The sequence below is a fragment of the Geospiza fortis genome, unplaced genomic scaffold, assembly GCF_000277835.1.
Source record: "Geospiza fortis unplaced genomic scaffold, GeoFor_1.0 scaffold23, whole genome shotgun sequence".
NCBI lineage: Eukaryota > Metazoa > Chordata > Aves > Passeriformes > Thraupidae > Geospiza > Geospiza fortis.
This window is the reverse complement of record NW_005054303.1, coordinates 6,747,812-6,766,109: the sequence shown is the minus strand read 5'-3', so window position 1 is coordinate 6,766,109 and position 18,298 is coordinate 6,747,812. Positions and strand designations below refer to the sequence as shown.

The 18,298-nt window shown below is 38.4% G+C and overlaps 1 protein-coding gene across 1 annotated transcript in view; it reads right to left on the bottom strand.

Annotated features, from left to right (window-relative positions):
- Positions 1–18,298, bottom strand: part of MARK3 (microtubule affinity regulating kinase 3) — a 53,744-nt gene that overhangs the window by 25,259 nt on the left and 10,187 nt on the right. Inside the window, exons 3-11 of the mRNA XM_031066185.1 lie at positions 18,123–18,176; positions 11,216–11,264; positions 10,435–10,500; positions 7,837–7,907; positions 2,599–2,655; positions 1,463–1,699; positions 1,237–1,356; positions 475–574; positions 99–211 (exon numbers count right to left, since the gene is read on the bottom strand). Of these exons, the coding sequence (XP_030922045.1) occupies positions 99–211; positions 475–574; positions 1,237–1,356; positions 1,463–1,699; positions 2,599–2,655; positions 7,837–7,907; positions 10,435–10,500; positions 11,216–11,243 (792 nt within the window). The 5' untranslated portion in view covers positions 11,244–11,264; positions 18,123–18,176. The remainder of the gene's footprint in view (positions 1–98; positions 212–474; positions 575–1,236; positions 1,357–1,462; positions 1,700–2,598; positions 2,656–7,836; positions 7,908–10,434; positions 10,501–11,215; positions 11,265–18,122; positions 18,177–18,298) is intronic.

Here is an 18,298-nt window from a genome sequence, read left to right as displayed (position 1 = left end):
GAATGCAGTGCCTACAGTAACTGACTTAATTTTTGCTTCTAACTCTGCTAAGAACACTTTCTGATTTGCTTCTTTACAGTTTTAAGAATGGTACTTACCTCTGATGACTTCCTTCCTAGCAGTAAGTATGTAGCTGTGATTTCATCATACTTCATTTTACTAAGGGATTCTTGAATCTCTTCTTGAGAATATCCCATTCCTACCATAATATCTAAAACCAAGCAGACATTCTGTAAGTAACTGAAACTCTGATGTTCAGGATCGCTGAGTGTTCAAAAAAAAGGATGGAACATTTAAAAAATTAAAACAGAATTATTAATTTTAAGAACATAAACCTGATCAAGTACCAGTTTTAAAGGATTAGTTACTTTTTCCAAATATCAAACAAATACAGAGTGGTGGTGGAGAAAAAAAAAACCAACCCTCCCACATCCCATGCAAACAGTACTGTGGTTCTGGAAAGTAACCAATTACCTATTCTTTTCTGGTCCGAGATGTCTAGTTCTGGTTCAACAAAAGGTTTAAGTTCATCCTCCTCATGCCCTGCATTGATCCACCTGTCCTTCATAATTTGCTATGAAAAAAAAAAAGTTTTGTTAGTACAGTACACTTAGCAGCAAACAAAAAAAGCTGTGAGAAGAACAACAACTTTATGCAACAAACACTAAGGTCTTTCCTAGTTTTTATTTTCCAGAACATTTCCAGCAACTATTGCTTTGCTCCAGTGAGAAGAATCATCAAGCCAAGCTTCTCCCCCCAGTCAGCTGTATTCCAGCGCACAGCTGAAAGCTAAAAGCCTGCAATGCAGACCAGGAGCAATGTGACAACTTTGATATGGCTTGGAATTCCAAGCTCCACCAACAGAATTCCATGGAAGCCCTGTTTTGGTCTTTACTCCTCCATGAGGGTACAAAAGGCAACTACAGGAGCCAATACCTCCAGCTCACAACTGAAAATGTGGAAAACAATGTGATGGATCATCCATTAATGCAGGAATCCACAAGCTAACCATCAAGAAAACTTATATGACATAGAAAGTGTTGTGACACATTGAGTTTGAAAGTAACTGGAGACAGGTGTATCACAACCCCAGTAAACAATATCTTTGAAGAGTCATGTGCTTTCACCAACAATCCCACTTCCACCCCGAATATGCATAGGAACAGCATGGAAATAATAAATTACAACTCAAAAATGCACTTTGCAAAATTTGATGCACCTCATTTGTGCAGTTACCTCTAGAGTGCCTCTTTTTGTTGGGTTTAGCACCAGGAAACGTTTGAGGAGGTTTTCACAGTCTGTGGACATGTAGAAAGGAATCCTGTATTTTCCCCTTAGCACTCTTTCTCTAAGTTCCTTGGCAACAGAACAAGAACAGACAGTAAGTTGTAAGCAGCAAGTCACTTAAAATATTAGATAAAATATTAGATAAACATGGCCAACATAGGCCACAAAAACCTACCTTTAAGTTCTGTCCATCGAAGGGAAGAGATCCACTCACGAGAGTATAAAGAATAACACCTAAACTCCAAACATCTACTTCAGGTCCATCATATTTCTTCCCTTGAAAGAGCTCTGGAGCAGCATATGGTGGGCTGCCACAAAAGGTGTCCAGTTTATTTCCAACTGTAAACTCATTGCTAAAACCAAAGTCAGCTATTTTAATGTTCATATCTGCATCTAGCAATAGATTTTCAGCCTGGAAGAGAAAGAATGGTTTGTAGATGAATAAAATACTTGATTTAAAATGCTGTTGGTTGCTTTTACTCATTCTTAAAAGACAAGAAGCTGAAATACCCATTAACATTCCCTTCCCTGCAAGGTTTTTAGGTGTGCTTTAGCCAATCATTAGCATGTCCTGCTTTAAAAATCTCTGTACAATGGCTTCAGACTACGGGAGCTGTTTCACTGCCTGAAAACTTGTTACCATGTTTTTCTCCACAGAAATGTATCTTACATTTTGATCTATTCAGATGAAAATAAGATATAGTCTCACTATCCATGCTTATTAGCATGGTATTCTTGCAATAGTTTGGTAAACATTATCTTTAAAGTGCTTTCAAGTGTTTTTTTTTTTTTTAATGGTGGTATTGTTTTTTGTCTTTTTTAAGTTAAAAAGCTATGACAAGTTGAACAAATTACGTAGCAGTACTATTAATATAAAAGGCACAGTTTAAAGAAGAGATATGCTGTTTCATGCCAAGCTACAAAGAAGCCACACTTCAGTTTCATTATCACTACTGCTAATTCATTCTGCTCAACATCAATTATTGTCATATCTCTATCAAACTACCACTTAAAAAAAAATATTTCTCATCTAACACTGACCTGCATCACATCTGAATGCGACCACCTGGGGAGAGGTTATCTTTCAGCAGCCATTAAATGTTTGCATTTAAAAGCTTTATAAATCCTCTTCCTTTTATTTAAACTGGTTCTAAGCTGCAAATATTTCTCAAGACTCACTGTAACATATGTAAATAAATAAATAAATAAATCAGAAAGCTCAGTATAAACTGTATTTTATCAACAATAAAGGTCACACCCACAAGTACAGAAGCTGACACACATACACTGCACACACTTTTTCCTACTCACCTTGAGATCTCTATGAACAATATGCTTTTGATGGCAATACTGCACTGCAGATACTATCTGGATAGAAAACAAGCCAAATTATGTAAGTGACATCTCAAAGAAACAGGAGCTTTAATCAAAGATTTCAACATTTATTACTGAAGTTGACATGAAGTTATCCAGTCAGAGCTACATATCCAACTCCTACAGTGACCAGTATATTTGGGAAAAAGCTGCTGAATAACTTCAATGTTATTTGATCTATTTGCTTTCTCCTATACTTGAACCAGGATTTTGTTTTTCCTGTGGGGCTAATTATAGACCAGTAGAAGCAATGACTTTCAGAAAGGTTACTGAAGTATTTCCATTCCAATACTGTATACAGCTATAAAAGCTTTCCCCTTAGACTGAGGTTTTCCAGGCCCTCTCTAAAGGTGATTTTTCATGCCATGCCAGAGAGAAAAGGGTAAGAAATGGGCTTTGATTACTTGAGAAACTACTGGGAAACAGCCTGTTTGTCAAAATTTATGCAATGAGAAGCAATTAGGCATCTGACAGAGATCTGCTGTCTAAGTGCATATGGTTAAGTGTATTTTGTATACCATAGCAAGCTCAATGGAAAACTCTCTTGTGTCTCTCAAGTGTAATGGAAAAATTTCTTCCATGATAATTTCCAAATATCATAAAGATTTTCCTGCTTTATATAGCAAATCATATAAGCTATTTACACAGTGCAATGTACATTGCTTTTCAGAGTCACAAGCATTGCTGCAGAACTTCACATGTATGGAAAAGGAAAAGCTGGATAAAGTATTATTCTTACACGACCACAAATGCAGTCAAATGCATTTTGTCATGCATGCATGGTCAGAATTGAGGCAGATGTTATGATCTGTTAAAATAAGTGGAAGTGCACATAAAAATAGTAATTACATTTAAATAAATGTATTTTCAGTCTTCTTTCAAGAGTAAGAAGACTTCCCCAGCAGAAAGATGAGGTACCATTACTGTTACAAGAAAATAACTCCTGATCTGATCAGCAGTTTAGTTAAGGATCCCCTGTACTGGTGAAGGAGCAAAGGTTCTCTCCTTCAGCATTTAGAGCACATGAAAGGTGTTGATAGGTTTTTGGTAGGTCAAATAACTGATGCACCAGTAAGTTTTGTATTTGAAACTTAAGCACCAAAGCGATCTTTGTGCCCTGTAATACCGAATCATGCCCATGCAAAATGTCACCTTAGAAACCAAGCAGACAGTGGAAAGCTGAAGTACTATTTCCATTTCCTACACCTTCATTCTGGTTTGCCTTTTTCCTTTATATGCTGGTTCCCTCTTTCAGACTCCAAGTTCAGCTTTTTCCAGTTACTGAAACTGCCAAAGTGCTCCCATGCCAACACTTGTCCCCTCCTTTTGGTTTCCCTTCCTTTTCCCTCTGCTACCATTACCTCAGCCCCAGTCACAAGCACACTCTGCAGGGGCTTCCAGTGCTGACAGCATGACAAACACCTCAGGCTTTATTCAGGATTGCAGAGACACAGCACTACCACCACTCACTCACTCCTGAACTGCTTTATTGTGCCTGCCTAAGAGCAGAAGGCTGAGCAGATGATCAATCAGTAGCTTCCTTTGGAGATGCTTTTGAACTCCTCTGCACTGCAACAGGATGGCACAGACACTGCAGAAGTGAGTCCAATCCATGTGAAGTGAAATAATCAAATGTGTAGGACATTAATAATTGAAGAACATAACTGAATGAAAAATAGCACAAAGCATGGCTGCTCCAGACTGAAACCTTTGTCTTCCAGCTTCCATCACTGTTTCCATTGACAGCTCCCTCATTTCCTAACCTTCTTGTCTGAGGAATTTTCTGACACTTGGCAGGTGAAGAGAAGGGGAGAAAAAGCATCTGAGCTTTTTGCTAGAAGTAACAACTGGAACACTGAAAAACTTTTCTAAAGAGTGATTTCAAAAATCTGTATAAATACAGGTTTTGAAGAAGTTCTCTCTAGGCAGAAGAACCATTCTCTAAAAGGATTAAATGACAAAAGGATGAATGACCTCTCAAGGCCCCTTCCATACTGCTAAGAGCATTTTGTGGCTTTACTGGAACACACCAATAAGATATATTTTGTGGATTTTATAATTTTCCAAGATCTGTACTAACATCTAACAGCATAAAGAATTCTAAACTGCTTCAGCAGGGAAACAGTGAGAACACTGAAAAAGGCCAGATCTTATTGCTTGCAGAAAAGAGCGGGAATTAATACACACAAATTTAACAAGACTTGCTGCTCTGCATCAGATTTTTTTGTGGAAAAAGGATGAAACTGAACCAGAACTGCCTGGAAGTCTGTAATGGGGAAGAAGAATTAAGGTGACACTAAGAATGCAAAACATTCTGAATTTGAATTTCTCACACATGGCTACACAAAAGGAGTTTGAAATGCAGAACTGTGTAGCATAGTTGTATTCTTAGACTTTGTACCTTCTCCTGTATTCCTTGTCAAGTTCAACTGAAACAATATGATTGCTGTCTCTTATATTCTCTTTTCCTGCTAAAAAGCTTACATATGTTTAACAAAATGGACTAAAAACCATTTTTGTAAATCTTCAACAAGCAAAGAAGGGAGAATGACCAAATCCTGCTCTTTGCCTGCTAGAGAGGAAGCGTCTCCTCAGACAAAACACAAGTGTTTGATCCAGAAATCACATCTACTGGAAGAAGAAACATGATCTGAAAACAAGATATAATACAACCTATTGTAAGAACGAATCTCAATACCATGGCACAACTGTTTCTTCAGTTTAGAAGGAACCACTGTCTGCTAAAACAGTTAACAAATTTAAAAAAAAAAAAGAAGACTATTATGACATAAGTCTCTATCTAACAGAGAACAGCTGCACTGCATCAGATAAAAGGTCTGCAGAGTGCATTCTTCCTCCAACAATGACCAAAAGTGATACAGAGCTATTCCAGGACTACAGTAAGGTGAAATGAATAGTTTCATGACCTGTGATCCCAGCAAGATCTAATTTCCTTGTTTCCTTTGACACTGTCCCTCAGGCTGAGCTTTAGCATCTAATAAAATGCCAAGCTCTGATCAAAGTTACCTGACTTTCATCCAGCATGAATGCTTTTCTCTCTAGCTTAGCCCAATCAGCTTGTGCTACAGTTTCTCTCTTCTGCTTATTTCCAGGCTTCTCTCTTTTTCCCCAGGAACTGAAGCTTTTGAAGCTTTCAAGAACCTCCCTTCTTTGAGATCAAGGTCCTCTAAAACTGGTTGAGCTCAGCAGCCAGGAAATCAGCTGTTGGGGGAGGACAGAGCACAGCTGTCTGCACCAGGAGACTTGCATGAAAAAACTGAAAAGTGTATTCCAGTGCATACAAGTGAGCCCATCTATATATCTTTATAAACAGCATTTATTCTACTGAAATACAAAAAAAAAACCCAAAAAACAAAAAACCCAAAAAAACCAACTGGAAAATCATCAGGCTGAGAGTACATAAACCCAATTCTTGATAGGTCAAACACTCAGCTCAGCAGGTAACTCCCTTTTAAATTGTTTTCCTCCACATTTCTTTTTAAAAATGAAGATAAATATACCCTGTACTACCCACATTATCCCATAAAATTAGGCACTAAGTGTACCTGTAAAACATGTTTGACCTGTTTCTGTATGTTTTTACTTAAAGGGGAATAGAATTGTTAGAAAAAAATAGGTATTTATTGAAGAAGCATGTAATTTTAATGTAATTACTGCAAGGTATTTTTTCCACAAAGCTCCTGATGAAAGAAATTGAGGACTGAGAGCAGAGTCCATCAGCAGAAGTTTCCAATATTCACATCTGAGAGAGAACAGTCAATCCTCTCAAGTTGCTCTGAAGCTCTTCAAGTGACATTACAAAGGCAACAGGCAGAGATTTGGAAGAGATGGCTGGAGTGGGAATGGTTGTTTCACATCCCTACTGCCAACACAGCACAGAAGCACAAACCAGAAACCTTCAATCACAAATGAAAACTCTCTACCTACCAAAGTATGAAAGTAAAGGCAGGAACTTTAAGAAGACACATAAGATGTTGTTGAAGAGTGAGAAAAGTTTTCCTTACTGTCAAGCTGTCTAACTCCAGTAATCACAAATGCCTTCTGGGGAGATGAAGTCTATAGCTGTTTTTGGGTTGTTTTGCTTGTTTGGTGGTGGTGGTTTTGGTGTGGGTTTTTTCCCCCGCAAAAGATTAAAAAGGGTAAATACAAGATTTAATAAGATGAGAGAAAACAAAGCAAAATCATTAATTTGGTTCCTGGAAGGCTCATATCTTACATCAAATTTCTATTATGTATGGCTATACTTAAGTGAAACCATCAGAGCTTCCCCTTCCAACAGGGCAACATCACTGCCATGATCCAGCAGCTCCAAATCCCTACATACCATTCAAAAAACCACTCTTGTCCCTACTCATTATTTTCAAGTGCCATTAAGCTGGAGCATAATCTTGACATTTATTATTTGTCACAACATTACTGAGGCTATCCAAGTGACCAAAGGGAATAGAAATTTACAAATTTCAGCACAAGACCAGAAAACAAGTGTATAAGACTGGTCAGATCTGAAACTCCAGATGCTACAAGAGCAGACATTTGGGTTTAAATTAGTTATGCAAAAATATCTGGTTTTGTTCAGTACTGCTTGACTGTAGAATGGAAATGCTTTTTGCAGATCAATGAAATTCCAGGAGCTTGGCAGGGCTAGCTTATCCATCATAAAGCTAAACTAACAAGTCTAGACATTACTTTTCTGTGACTTTTTAGAACAACTATTAAACAGTATCTTTTCATGTAAGCAGATGAATGTGAATGGATCCCTACTACATGCACTGTCTGCAGTTTGGAACTGGCCTGTTAGTAGCCTGCTACATTTGAACAACTTCCAAAATGTCACAGACCTGCTGAGCTAAGGACATATGAAATCAGCCCAGAGGAAATGCATTTTGGAATGGAATACACTTCCAAACCAAGCAGTCTCTGTGTTCTGGCACTCCTGGACACCCTGGCACTCAGCACTAAGGAAACAGCACCACTGAACAGACTCTGACTCCTTCAAAGTACTGCTGTGACATAAGTTTTTTCTAACTCAGAGCTACAAGCCCACAGCATGCTGAACACTGCTGTAAGTCAAATGCAAAGGACAGCTGTTTTACTCATTTCACCATCAAAAACAGGGGTGAGGGGAAAGCTGACATATAGGAATGTTATACATACCTGTCTAAATTTAGCTCTAGCCTCCTTTTCCTTCATTCTTCCATGTGCAACCAGATAGTCAAACACCTCCCCTACAATTCAATAACAAGATACATTAATGCCAATTTCAGAATGTAGAGATTCTTCTCCAGCAGTTGCCCACAGCAGCTTCACTAGAATTACTGTACTTCAAGTTTATGATTACAGGACAGCTCAAGAGAACAAGGCACAACTGCTGTGCAATTTACTACACCATCCTCTCTTCTACAAGAAAATAATGAGTGACTGGATATACACAAAGGAAACCATTTCCTTCCAATTACTTAGGATAGAAACTGAGCAGCATACTTCTGTTTTGTAAACAAAGATAACATCCACCCCTTCACAGACTTTCTCACAAGAGTTTCTTTTGCTTCAGAAAAAAAATAGTTTCATATGTGAGAACAAGTGATGATATTCGTAAATGTCATCATTTGTATCATTGATGATATTTGTAAATGCCGTCAACCAACACTAGAATTTTAATTTGTGCATGTGTATAAAATGGTTCTAAACAAAATCCAAAACCTTAGCTTTAACCTAGGCTTGGAAGAGGTACCCACAAGGAGGGTTAAGAATGAGCACAGCAGGACACACTGATAAATCCCTCACACAACCATCACACCTGTAAAACACACAGAACAAGGCCACTGTTGTATGGCTGTGGATGACCAAAGATTACTGAAGATCTACTGTGTTTCAGTTTTTCCCCTCTTTAATCAATGCAGTCATTTTAGAGCACATCAATACAGACTACAATGTTTGAGCTTTAGGTGCAGGCCACTGGCCCATGAAACACTGACATGTTTGTGAAAGCATGGGAGATTTTCTTTACTAAAAACCAACAGTCATGTACGTAAGAACTACAAACAGAATAATAACACAGCTTTAAAAAGTCCTCACTAGTATGCAAAAACCATAAAAACTTTAGAAGTGGTTCAAATATTTAAACATTCCCTACTGAGCAAGGAAACACGGTTTTGTAGACAGCCACCTCACAAGGGAAGAGCTGAGTAATATCATGTTTATTTTTTAAAAGACACAACTCCACCAGATTGCAATAAAAAAAAGGAGTCACACTGCAGGAAAAGCAACCACTGAGCCATCTGAGGGAATGTCAGGACTTCCCATAAAATAGTCTTCCCTCTGCAGTGTATTCTGCAACACTAAACTCAGGTAACTCTCCCAGCTGTATTTCACAGCTGTTTCTTAAAAAACCTTGAAGCAGCAAACCTGAACACTTCTTCATAATTCAGGGAAAAAGACACCAGGGAAAGAATTATCCCTAATTTATGTGAAGTGCTGCAGCTGTAGCAATAATGTCTTTCATCCTGCAGCCAGAGTTCATGTGCAACATGATGACCTCTACCTCGATAAAGAGGAAATAGGGAAGCTGATGCCTGCCACTGTGACTGCCAGCCATTCGTGTCTTGCACAGCATGGCACATCAAAGGTACTGCTCTTGGCCTTTTAGACCAGTACAGTGCTTACCTCTCACTTATCACCTCAGGAAAGGTCCTCACTCCTTTAGAGAACCACTGGCCTTTCTACCTCCTAGAAGCCAATCACTAGATGGCAATAAGACTTCATTTTTAAGCCTAGTACTATCAAACAACACAGAGATGTCTCCTCAAACACTGTACTGGTCAATATTTTAATGGGATAATGCCCACTCTGTTCCTGTTTAAGCAAACCTTGGCTGAGCATTTAGGAAGCTGCCGGAAGAAAAGACAGGTGGGTAGAGAATCTTGCTTTATTTGTAGCAATTGATTAAACTTCATGTAATCTAATGTAAGAGTCTGAATTCAACACTGATTTTCTCTGAAAAAAGTCTATCTCCTTCCTGCCCCTAAAGAAAAGCCTCAACTGTTTGAGATTCCCAGATGCTGGTGCTCAAGGGTCACACTGACAAGCTGAGTGATATTAAGTTTTAGCCAGCAAGGAGTAACTTAAGCCTGAATACCTTAATTCTGGCTCTGGTGAAAATACCTGACACTGCACAATGTGCATTTTTCCATCCCCTCTAGAATCAGGAAGAGCATTTAAGCTCCTTCTAAAATGGCATAAGGCTAAGCCTAACAATTCATGACAGTAGAAGGCCTGTGATTAAGATATGTAAGATGTCATCAACATCTAAAAACAGAAGTTGCAGTGCTCATGCTTTTGAAAGCAACAATTAAAGAAACACAGAAATGTTTCATTTGAACATGATTTTACCAAATATCTTATACAAAACAGGACACCAGAGGTAGGGAACTGAATACAGTAAATTGAGAACATTAGTATTTGTTATGGGCAGGTACAATCAGTGGCTGAGAAAAGACTCCCAGTTAATTTGAGTTGGGAAAAAAAAGCAAATGTTACTAAGTTGTAGTAAGTTTAGAAGCTGGTTTTACAAGCTACATTTATTATTTATGTTGACCAAACAAGTCCCAGTGAATATTAAAGATTTTGCTTAATATTTTACACTACCTTGACATAAATATTTGCCAAAAAAGAAAGCAAAACTTTCAAGAAAACAAGTGCTTTCTCTCACTTGGCAATTTGCTTAGAGTGTCACTGCAGCAAAGAGGTACTTACCCCCACTTGCATATTCCATTATTAAATAGAGAGTTTTTTCAGTTTCAATGACTTCAAATAGCTTCACTAGAAAAGAAAGACATTTAGTCATCAGTTAACTAGCTGCAGAAGCATTATGTTAACACCCCACAGAATTCTGTGAGAGAAAAATGCCCAAACTGTTTGCCTGCCACTTGATAATATCAGACTGTTTACTCTAAAGAAGCTTTCTGTCTAATGCTCCTAAGTAGAAAATACTATAACACATTTGGTCAACTCATACAGAACAACATATTCTCAAGAACCAATACTTTGCTTCTTTTACATGGGAACATAACTGAACTAAGCAGAACATGCACAGATTTGAGCATCAGCAATAGCCACACATGTGCACTGAACTGACACATGTGGTGACAAATCAGTTACCAGCCTGCTGACAGCCCCATAGGAGTACCACATCATTTAAATATACAAACTTGAAAAAAATTCTTGACCACTTCTTGGTTTTGGTGTATATGCTAGCTTTTAATGAGAACCTGAATTTAGTCAAAAATCAATACTATACTCAAAAGGAGCAAATTTATCAGTTAGCTATGCAAATAACAGTTCTGTGCAATGGGATCACAATGTTTATTTTATTTTTTTAAACACACAGTTCTGAAATACCAGTTATTACTGCTATCTTAGAGTAAATTCACACTCCAGTGCAAAATAATCTTTTAAACTCATGCTACAGCAATCTTAACAGTGAAAAAGCTAAAACTTCTCCAGAGATGGAAATTATGTGAAAGAAATAAGATACCTATATTTGGATGATTTAAGATCTTCATTATTCTTACTTCTCTAAAGAGCTGAAATAAACATAAAAAGTGAAATAAGTTGATGAAATCACTTACAAACAGCCATTCTCTTTAAAGACTGAAGACTTTGATACAGTCATTTAAACGGAAAGGGCAAACATTATTAAACATTATCAATGAAGTTCATTAAATAGGCAATTTTTGAAGGGAAGAGTTAAATGCCTGCTTAACACCCCTCCCAAACAAATCAACCCTCAAAAACCTGCAAACACCCAGGAAGAACTCTAAACAGCTCAGGAAAGAAGTGACCTTAGCCCTGTGGTTTGCAGACTTGTGGGGTCAGAAGAGCACTGTGAGCCCACACAGCTTCCTGCTGGCCAGTACATCTCACACATCTTTCACTCCTTCACAAAAAGTACAGTTCCAGATTTTTGTGACTCCCCACCAGAACACCTTTAGAAGACCACTGCAGTATGTCACTGGTATGAATTCAGCATTCTTCAGTACTTTGTTAAAGCTCAAGAATTACTACAACAGCAGCTCACAGGTGAAACAACAGCTGTTTATATTGTGCAAAAACCATGTTATCCAACTATACCAAGGAGCAAGTTCTGCAGAGAGAAGGGAAGACAAGGGCACCCCTGAGACCTTCAGAAGCATTGCTGCAAAGCAACTGAGGCACAGCAGTCCTGCTCTGCCAGCACAGCTCCCCTGACTCACTCCCAGACACAGCCTGGACAGTGCAGCACACTGAATGTACTGGCCAAAATTAACAGGGCAGAACACAAATGGTGCTTTCCTGACCCCATCTACTGCTTCCTTTCCTGCAAGTACTGCTGTTAACCCTGACTGACACACAAGGTACAGGAACGATTTAACAGAAACACCTCACAAAACACACAACTTCCCCATATAAAAGCACTGCATCTCTACTCACCCCAGCAGGATGGTGGTGAGGGACAACTGCCCATTTCAAGCTGCAGGATGACATTATATCCCCTGCCCTAAATCCAGAGATAGTGCACTGGCTGTAAGGATATTGTAATTTTTCATGTCCTGTCTGTCCCTGCCCTCCCACTGCCAATACTTGTGTGAAGGGGGCTTTGCTTGAGTAACTATTTCTGAAGATTTCAACTTTGCCTGTCACACAGAGCAAACTCCGTCCTTCTGCAACTTAATGAAAATATGGAGTGACATTTAACAAATTAGAAATGAAAGTAGAGTCATGACTGAACAGTTGTTCATTGTTTTCACCTCTCAAAACTCTTCTGTGAAAGACTATTGTAAGATACACATAAATTCATAACCACAATACTAAAAATGCCACAGGTGGTGTTTCTGCACTATAAAACACTGCTTTGAACAAAGCTGGTAAATAGCAGATTAATTAAAAGCAGTTCCAAGAAAAAATATTATTACAAAAAAACTTGAAGCACAAATACTCTTGTATTCAGAAAACCACAGAATTCTCTTTTTATGCACTACATGTCAGCCAGGTGTGTAGCTGTTCTCCCTCTGCACCTCACCCATGCCAGCCCAAGACTGCAGAGGGCTGATGTTCTTCAGCGTCAATTATTTTCTAACAGGATGCTTCAAAAAGTGGGAGTAATCAAGAGGTTTTATTAGAAACCTAACACAAATTTCTACAGGAATATCAGTAACCTAGCATCATACTGAACTTCATGTAAAGAGACCAAAGCAGAATAGAAGTTCACAGCTCCAAGTGAATGCAAACATAGGAAAAAACCCAAGAGTTTTGTAGATATAGGATAGGGATAACAGTATAGTTAATTACAGTAAGGAAAAAAAAGTGTTGCTGAAGGATTTGGCTCAGGTCAGATTTCAGATAAAGTGAAGAAATTTAGTATGTCTACACATATTAGTAACAACTCAAAAACTTGTAGGTGTATTTACTCAGTAATAGCAAAAGAAAAGGTGAAACTTTGTAATTAGAAAAAAAAAAGGTGAAACATTAGAAATAAACAGAAAACAACCAAAGAGTAAACAAAACATAATCCTTGTGCCTTTGTGCTTTTTAATAAAAGAAAATGCAAGGGGTGGGTTTTAAATAAATCAATAGGACAAAGTCACAATTTGGAGACTGGCTGCTCTAACAATTCTCTGCTTTCTGATATTTCAGAATCACAGAATTTCTGAAATGCCAACATCTGGGGAGCAATCCTGACTGCACTGCCCAGGAGACCTTCTCCCTGCTACAGCACCAGCTGGGATTGGCACACCACCTGAACAGAGAAAAACCAAACAGTTTTCCAAATGCTTTTAATTATCTTGTTACCCAGGTCTGTGCCTGACACTTTGCTAGATGACAAGCTGCTTAAATGAAATCACGACTGATTGATCAAGTAAATTATTGGCCATGCAAAATACTTTCAAAACCTCTGTGCACATGTTTTCTTTATCCTCTAGAGAGATAAAATTGCCTTCTTTTCTTTTTTAAACTATGTTATTTCTGGAGCTTTTTCATATGTAATCAGACAGGGTAGACTACATCATCTCTCTCTTGATCACCAGGAATTTAAAAGCAGTTGAATCTATAGTTATTTTTTTCTTGCTTTTCATTCATTTCAGCTAAATGGGTGTATAATATATTCTGAATACTCCATTAATACTTTTAATCACAGCTTATATAACTGAAAGGCTCTTATCAGTTGTTACAATTTCAAAGAGAGTTGGCTTAATTCACTCTCAATTGGTATCTGATACCTTCCACCCCCAATACCCAGATAAAGCCTCCTGGGTCACACCCTCACCAAAACACTGGTCCACAAAATGACTACTCTGCTTTGCTTTACTAACCCAAATGAAGCATGTCAAAAAGCAGCTTCTACTTCATGAGCCATTTGTTCAAGTGGGTGACTAGGAACAAGCTCTTTTAAAAAACACACTATTTCTGCCTCAGAGAAAATTAAAAATAAAAATACTTGAGAATAGGATACAACCACCACCAAATGTAATTTTAGTTAGATAAATGCACTTTAGACTGTGCACCCTTAGTCAGTTTATCTGTTATATGTCACATTTTGACACAGATGGGGATATCTGGGGAAATAGATATATTTATCTATAAATTCCTGACATCGTAATATGTATTATAGTCTATTTCTGACAGAGGAATAAAATGTACAACATCATACAAATTTCCCAAAGTATGCTGGATAAAGGTTTTACAGATTTCATTATGTGCATCAGCTTCTAGGAAATGACAGAGTAACTATCATCACACAATAAAATTCATTGCAAACAGCCAGGTATGATAAAACCTCACACCTCTGAGGTTCCCTGCCCACAGGAACACAGAACAAGGTGTAATATCAGAAAACGTAACACGAAGGTTCTCAATACAGAAACTTATTTTCTAAGTATTAGGAAATTACTTGTCATAATGAAACTATAAAGGCACACAAACAACTGAAAACAGTTCTCATCAGTTTAATTTCTAATACTGAGATCCAAAACTACTCCCAGCTTGTTGAACAGCTCATTTTCCGTCAACAGGAGCTCTACAAACGTTTCCAGGCAAAGACAAACATCCTTAGTCTGCCAAACAAATGGCTTTCAGCTTTGTTGTGGTCTGGTCCTTTGAGTGCAAGCCATGTCAGATACAGGAAAAGAATGCCATTTAATTAATGCTGTGAGCCAAAAAACTGAATAAAAAAACCCCCAACGAACCAGCAATGGAAGCTGGTTCTTTTAGGCTAACTCTCTGTGAACACAGCAAAAGACAGACTAGAAGTGCTCCCACAGTAGCTATCACAAGACTGTAACAAATTATTTAGTTAAAAAATACTGAAAAAGTTTGCTGAAAAGTGAGTCAGTGCCAGCTGCAGAGCACCAACCTCTCCTGGTCACCTTGTCCCTCAAAGGAGGAGGCTTTTCACAGGATGCTGTCCCAAGCCAGCTCAAGCCTGACCTGTGTATTAGGCTTCTCTTGGTAAGTGCTCACTGAAATATGCCCTACATCTAATGAAGAACCTCAAGCAAAAAGCCTTTACACAATACAAGTTTGCCTCAAACTAAGCACAACTTGGAAACAGAAAGCGACACTCATTACAAAGAGAAGAGACTGAGCATTTAAAATTCTTATTCTTTTCTTGAAGTTCTTAAAACACTGATTGACCCATGCTCAGAAAGGACATGAACCATGTTAAAATTGATGTTTAAGAACACTTAAATTCTTTAACAATAAGTATTGCCCAAGTAAGTGGCAAAACATCTGCACATAATGAACAAAAATATTTGGCTGAGGAGCCAAGTTCTAAAACAGGAAAATGAGAAATGATTTAGTACTATTACATGGGCTTGCTAAAAAAACCCTTGCATATAATGGCATTGGTAAATCAAAGGAAAAAAAAAAACCAAACTCTTTTATTTTTTGTCTAGGAGGAAGTGAACTCTGTAGCATCAGCACTTGTTTGCAGTGAGACCAATATCCACTGGAATGGCATACACAAGTCCATTTGTGGAGAACAGTGCTTATGACTAACACCGCCAGCATGGGAAAAAGCCTCTAAGAATTCCCTTTTCTTTCAAACCAGGGAAGTACCAGTTACAGCTTCCTCTTCACTAAGCAAGAGCAGCAGAGCAGTAATTAGGTCCTAAAACAACAGTAAAGAGTAGCTGCATGTGGCTGCCACAGAACTTCCTCAGCAGCAGACAAGAAACCCGACCCTTCAGAGCTGTGCTGCTGAGTGTCAGTACAGAGCTGTCAGGGAGGGCATACCAAGAATTACTGCTCCGGAAAGCAAAGCCTGTCCCTAACAAGGTTAACTTCTTCCTGGCAGCTGAAGTATCGATGTGCAAGATGGAACACAAAGAAATCAGAACTGGCAGCCTTTAATCACCATTTGTTTCCCCACCTAAGGATGACTCGGGCATGCAGCTACACCGCAGCTGAGATGCTGTACACCACACCCTCTTCTGGGCACAGCCCTTCCCTCCCCACCATACCTCAAATATTTTATCTCTCTCTGCAGAAGTGCAAGATCAGAAGCACTTCCATCTGAGCTTCCCCCGCATCCACAGGTCCTGTGTGCAGCTGTGAGGCTGAAGCGTTGCTGGCAGTGCTGGGGGAAGGGGCAAAGGCTTGCAACAAAAAAAGCCTTGGTCAGGCAAAGCTGGCAAGTTGTATGTTGGGCATTCACTCTGCTTCCTATGGCAAGCAGGAATTTAATTTTAATAAAGCTGCTTTCAGTTTTTGAATTGAAAACTGCTACACCTTACTAAATTCTTTTTGTGCTTGTATAATAAACGAGCTTAGAAAGAGAGCACATTTGCAATTTCACTCCACAAATTTGATCTGGCATCTGCCCTGCTATTTGGTACTATTCTTCCAGATTCCCAGTTAAGAAATCCAGTGGTACACAAGATCACACTACAAATCCCACTTCATAATCTAATTTTATAAATTGTAAATAAAAATTAAATTACAACAGAGATGGAGCCGTGAGTGGACACTGAGCCATCTGAAAGCCAGTAATTAAAGGACCATCATGCACACTTCCAGCTTGTAGCTTTTCCAGCTGAACACCTGTGACTTGTAAAAGGTTTGTATTGTATCCCCATATGAGCTCAAACGGGCATTAGAGCCCAATCTCAAGTAACGCCATTTGAAGGACTATGATTTTACATTTTTAACTGAAAACATGGCCTCTTAACTTCTCTCTGACCATTCTTCCCATGCCCTGGTATTTCCCATTTTTATCACACAGCTTTTGTTTCACTTTCAAGTGCTTCAAGCATTCAACCACTTTTATTTAGGCATTCCAAGTTGCAATCTGCCACAGAAATCTACTTTATCTAATCCATCATATTACCTAATTTGCACTTTATTTTCACCCTCCTTACCCGGAAACCACCAATAACCTCAGGGACTAAACTGAGAAAAATTCTGAGAAAAATGGAACCAGATTATCTACTTTTACCCTGTCTACAGAGTCATACAAAGCTGCCACCTGCTCAGATGATGGAGCCTTTCTTCTGCAGGTTATTCTTTGCCTCTCAATGAAACCATAAAATGTAAGAACTTGTGTGTTTTTCCAATTTACTTTTGCACCATTAATCTTGATAAAAAGTCTAGTCAAGTGATCTTTTTAGTATTTGCATAAAATACCAATGTGTATGTTCTCCAGTTTACTCTAGTTACTCTCTTTCATTTTGTTTGCAGAAATATTTCAAGGGGTTTTTATCAAAGTACTCAAAAGTAAACAAAAAGCCTTTGACTGCAGAACTTAAAAGGACAGAGTTAGAGAAGTCCCAAGTAAAAGCAACATTTAAATGTACCTCCTGCATGGACTCCCAAACAGACTGGGTTGCCTAATGAAAGAGCAGGGTTTATCACTCTGTACTAAAAAGATAAGGTGATACAAGTGTAACAGCACATTAAACATTCAGAGCCAGAGGGAAGGAACCAGAATAGACATGGCCCAATTTGTTTCATACAACTGCATCATCTCTCCTGCTGCAAGCTACATGAAAGGCACAGATACTGCCTGGCCTTCAGTCCACAGGCAGTATTTTTAAGGCCAGTTTAGGAGGACAGAACATAAGTTTTGCATTTCTAAGTTTAACAAAGCAACCAGCACAAAGGAGACATGGGGGCATGACACCAAACCACAAGTCCTCTCTACAGAGTCAGCTCTGCTTGGAAGACAAAGGAAGTGGCAAATACCACTGTTTTCTCAATTTACAGCTCCACACGAGTTCAGCTTGAACAACTGCAGGGCTGTCAGAAATATCTGTTACAAAACCAGTTATTAAATACAGTAGTCAGATGTGTGCAAAGGTATGCAATGCTTCAGATTCTCCAGCACAGGCATTCAGGGTTAATGGAAGGAGGTGGGGAAGCAAACAAGTTATAATAGAGTTGAAAGATTAAATCTAAAAACATACCTTTTGTAGACTAGTTGGGTTCAGCTGTGTTTTGTCAATTATTTTTATGGCAACCTAAAGGAAGAGTTCATGATCAGTATTTTCCATAGAAACAATACGACATTATTACAACATGCTCAAATCCAGTAACAGACATGGAAAACATGAAAATTACATAAAAAACGCTTAAGGTCCTT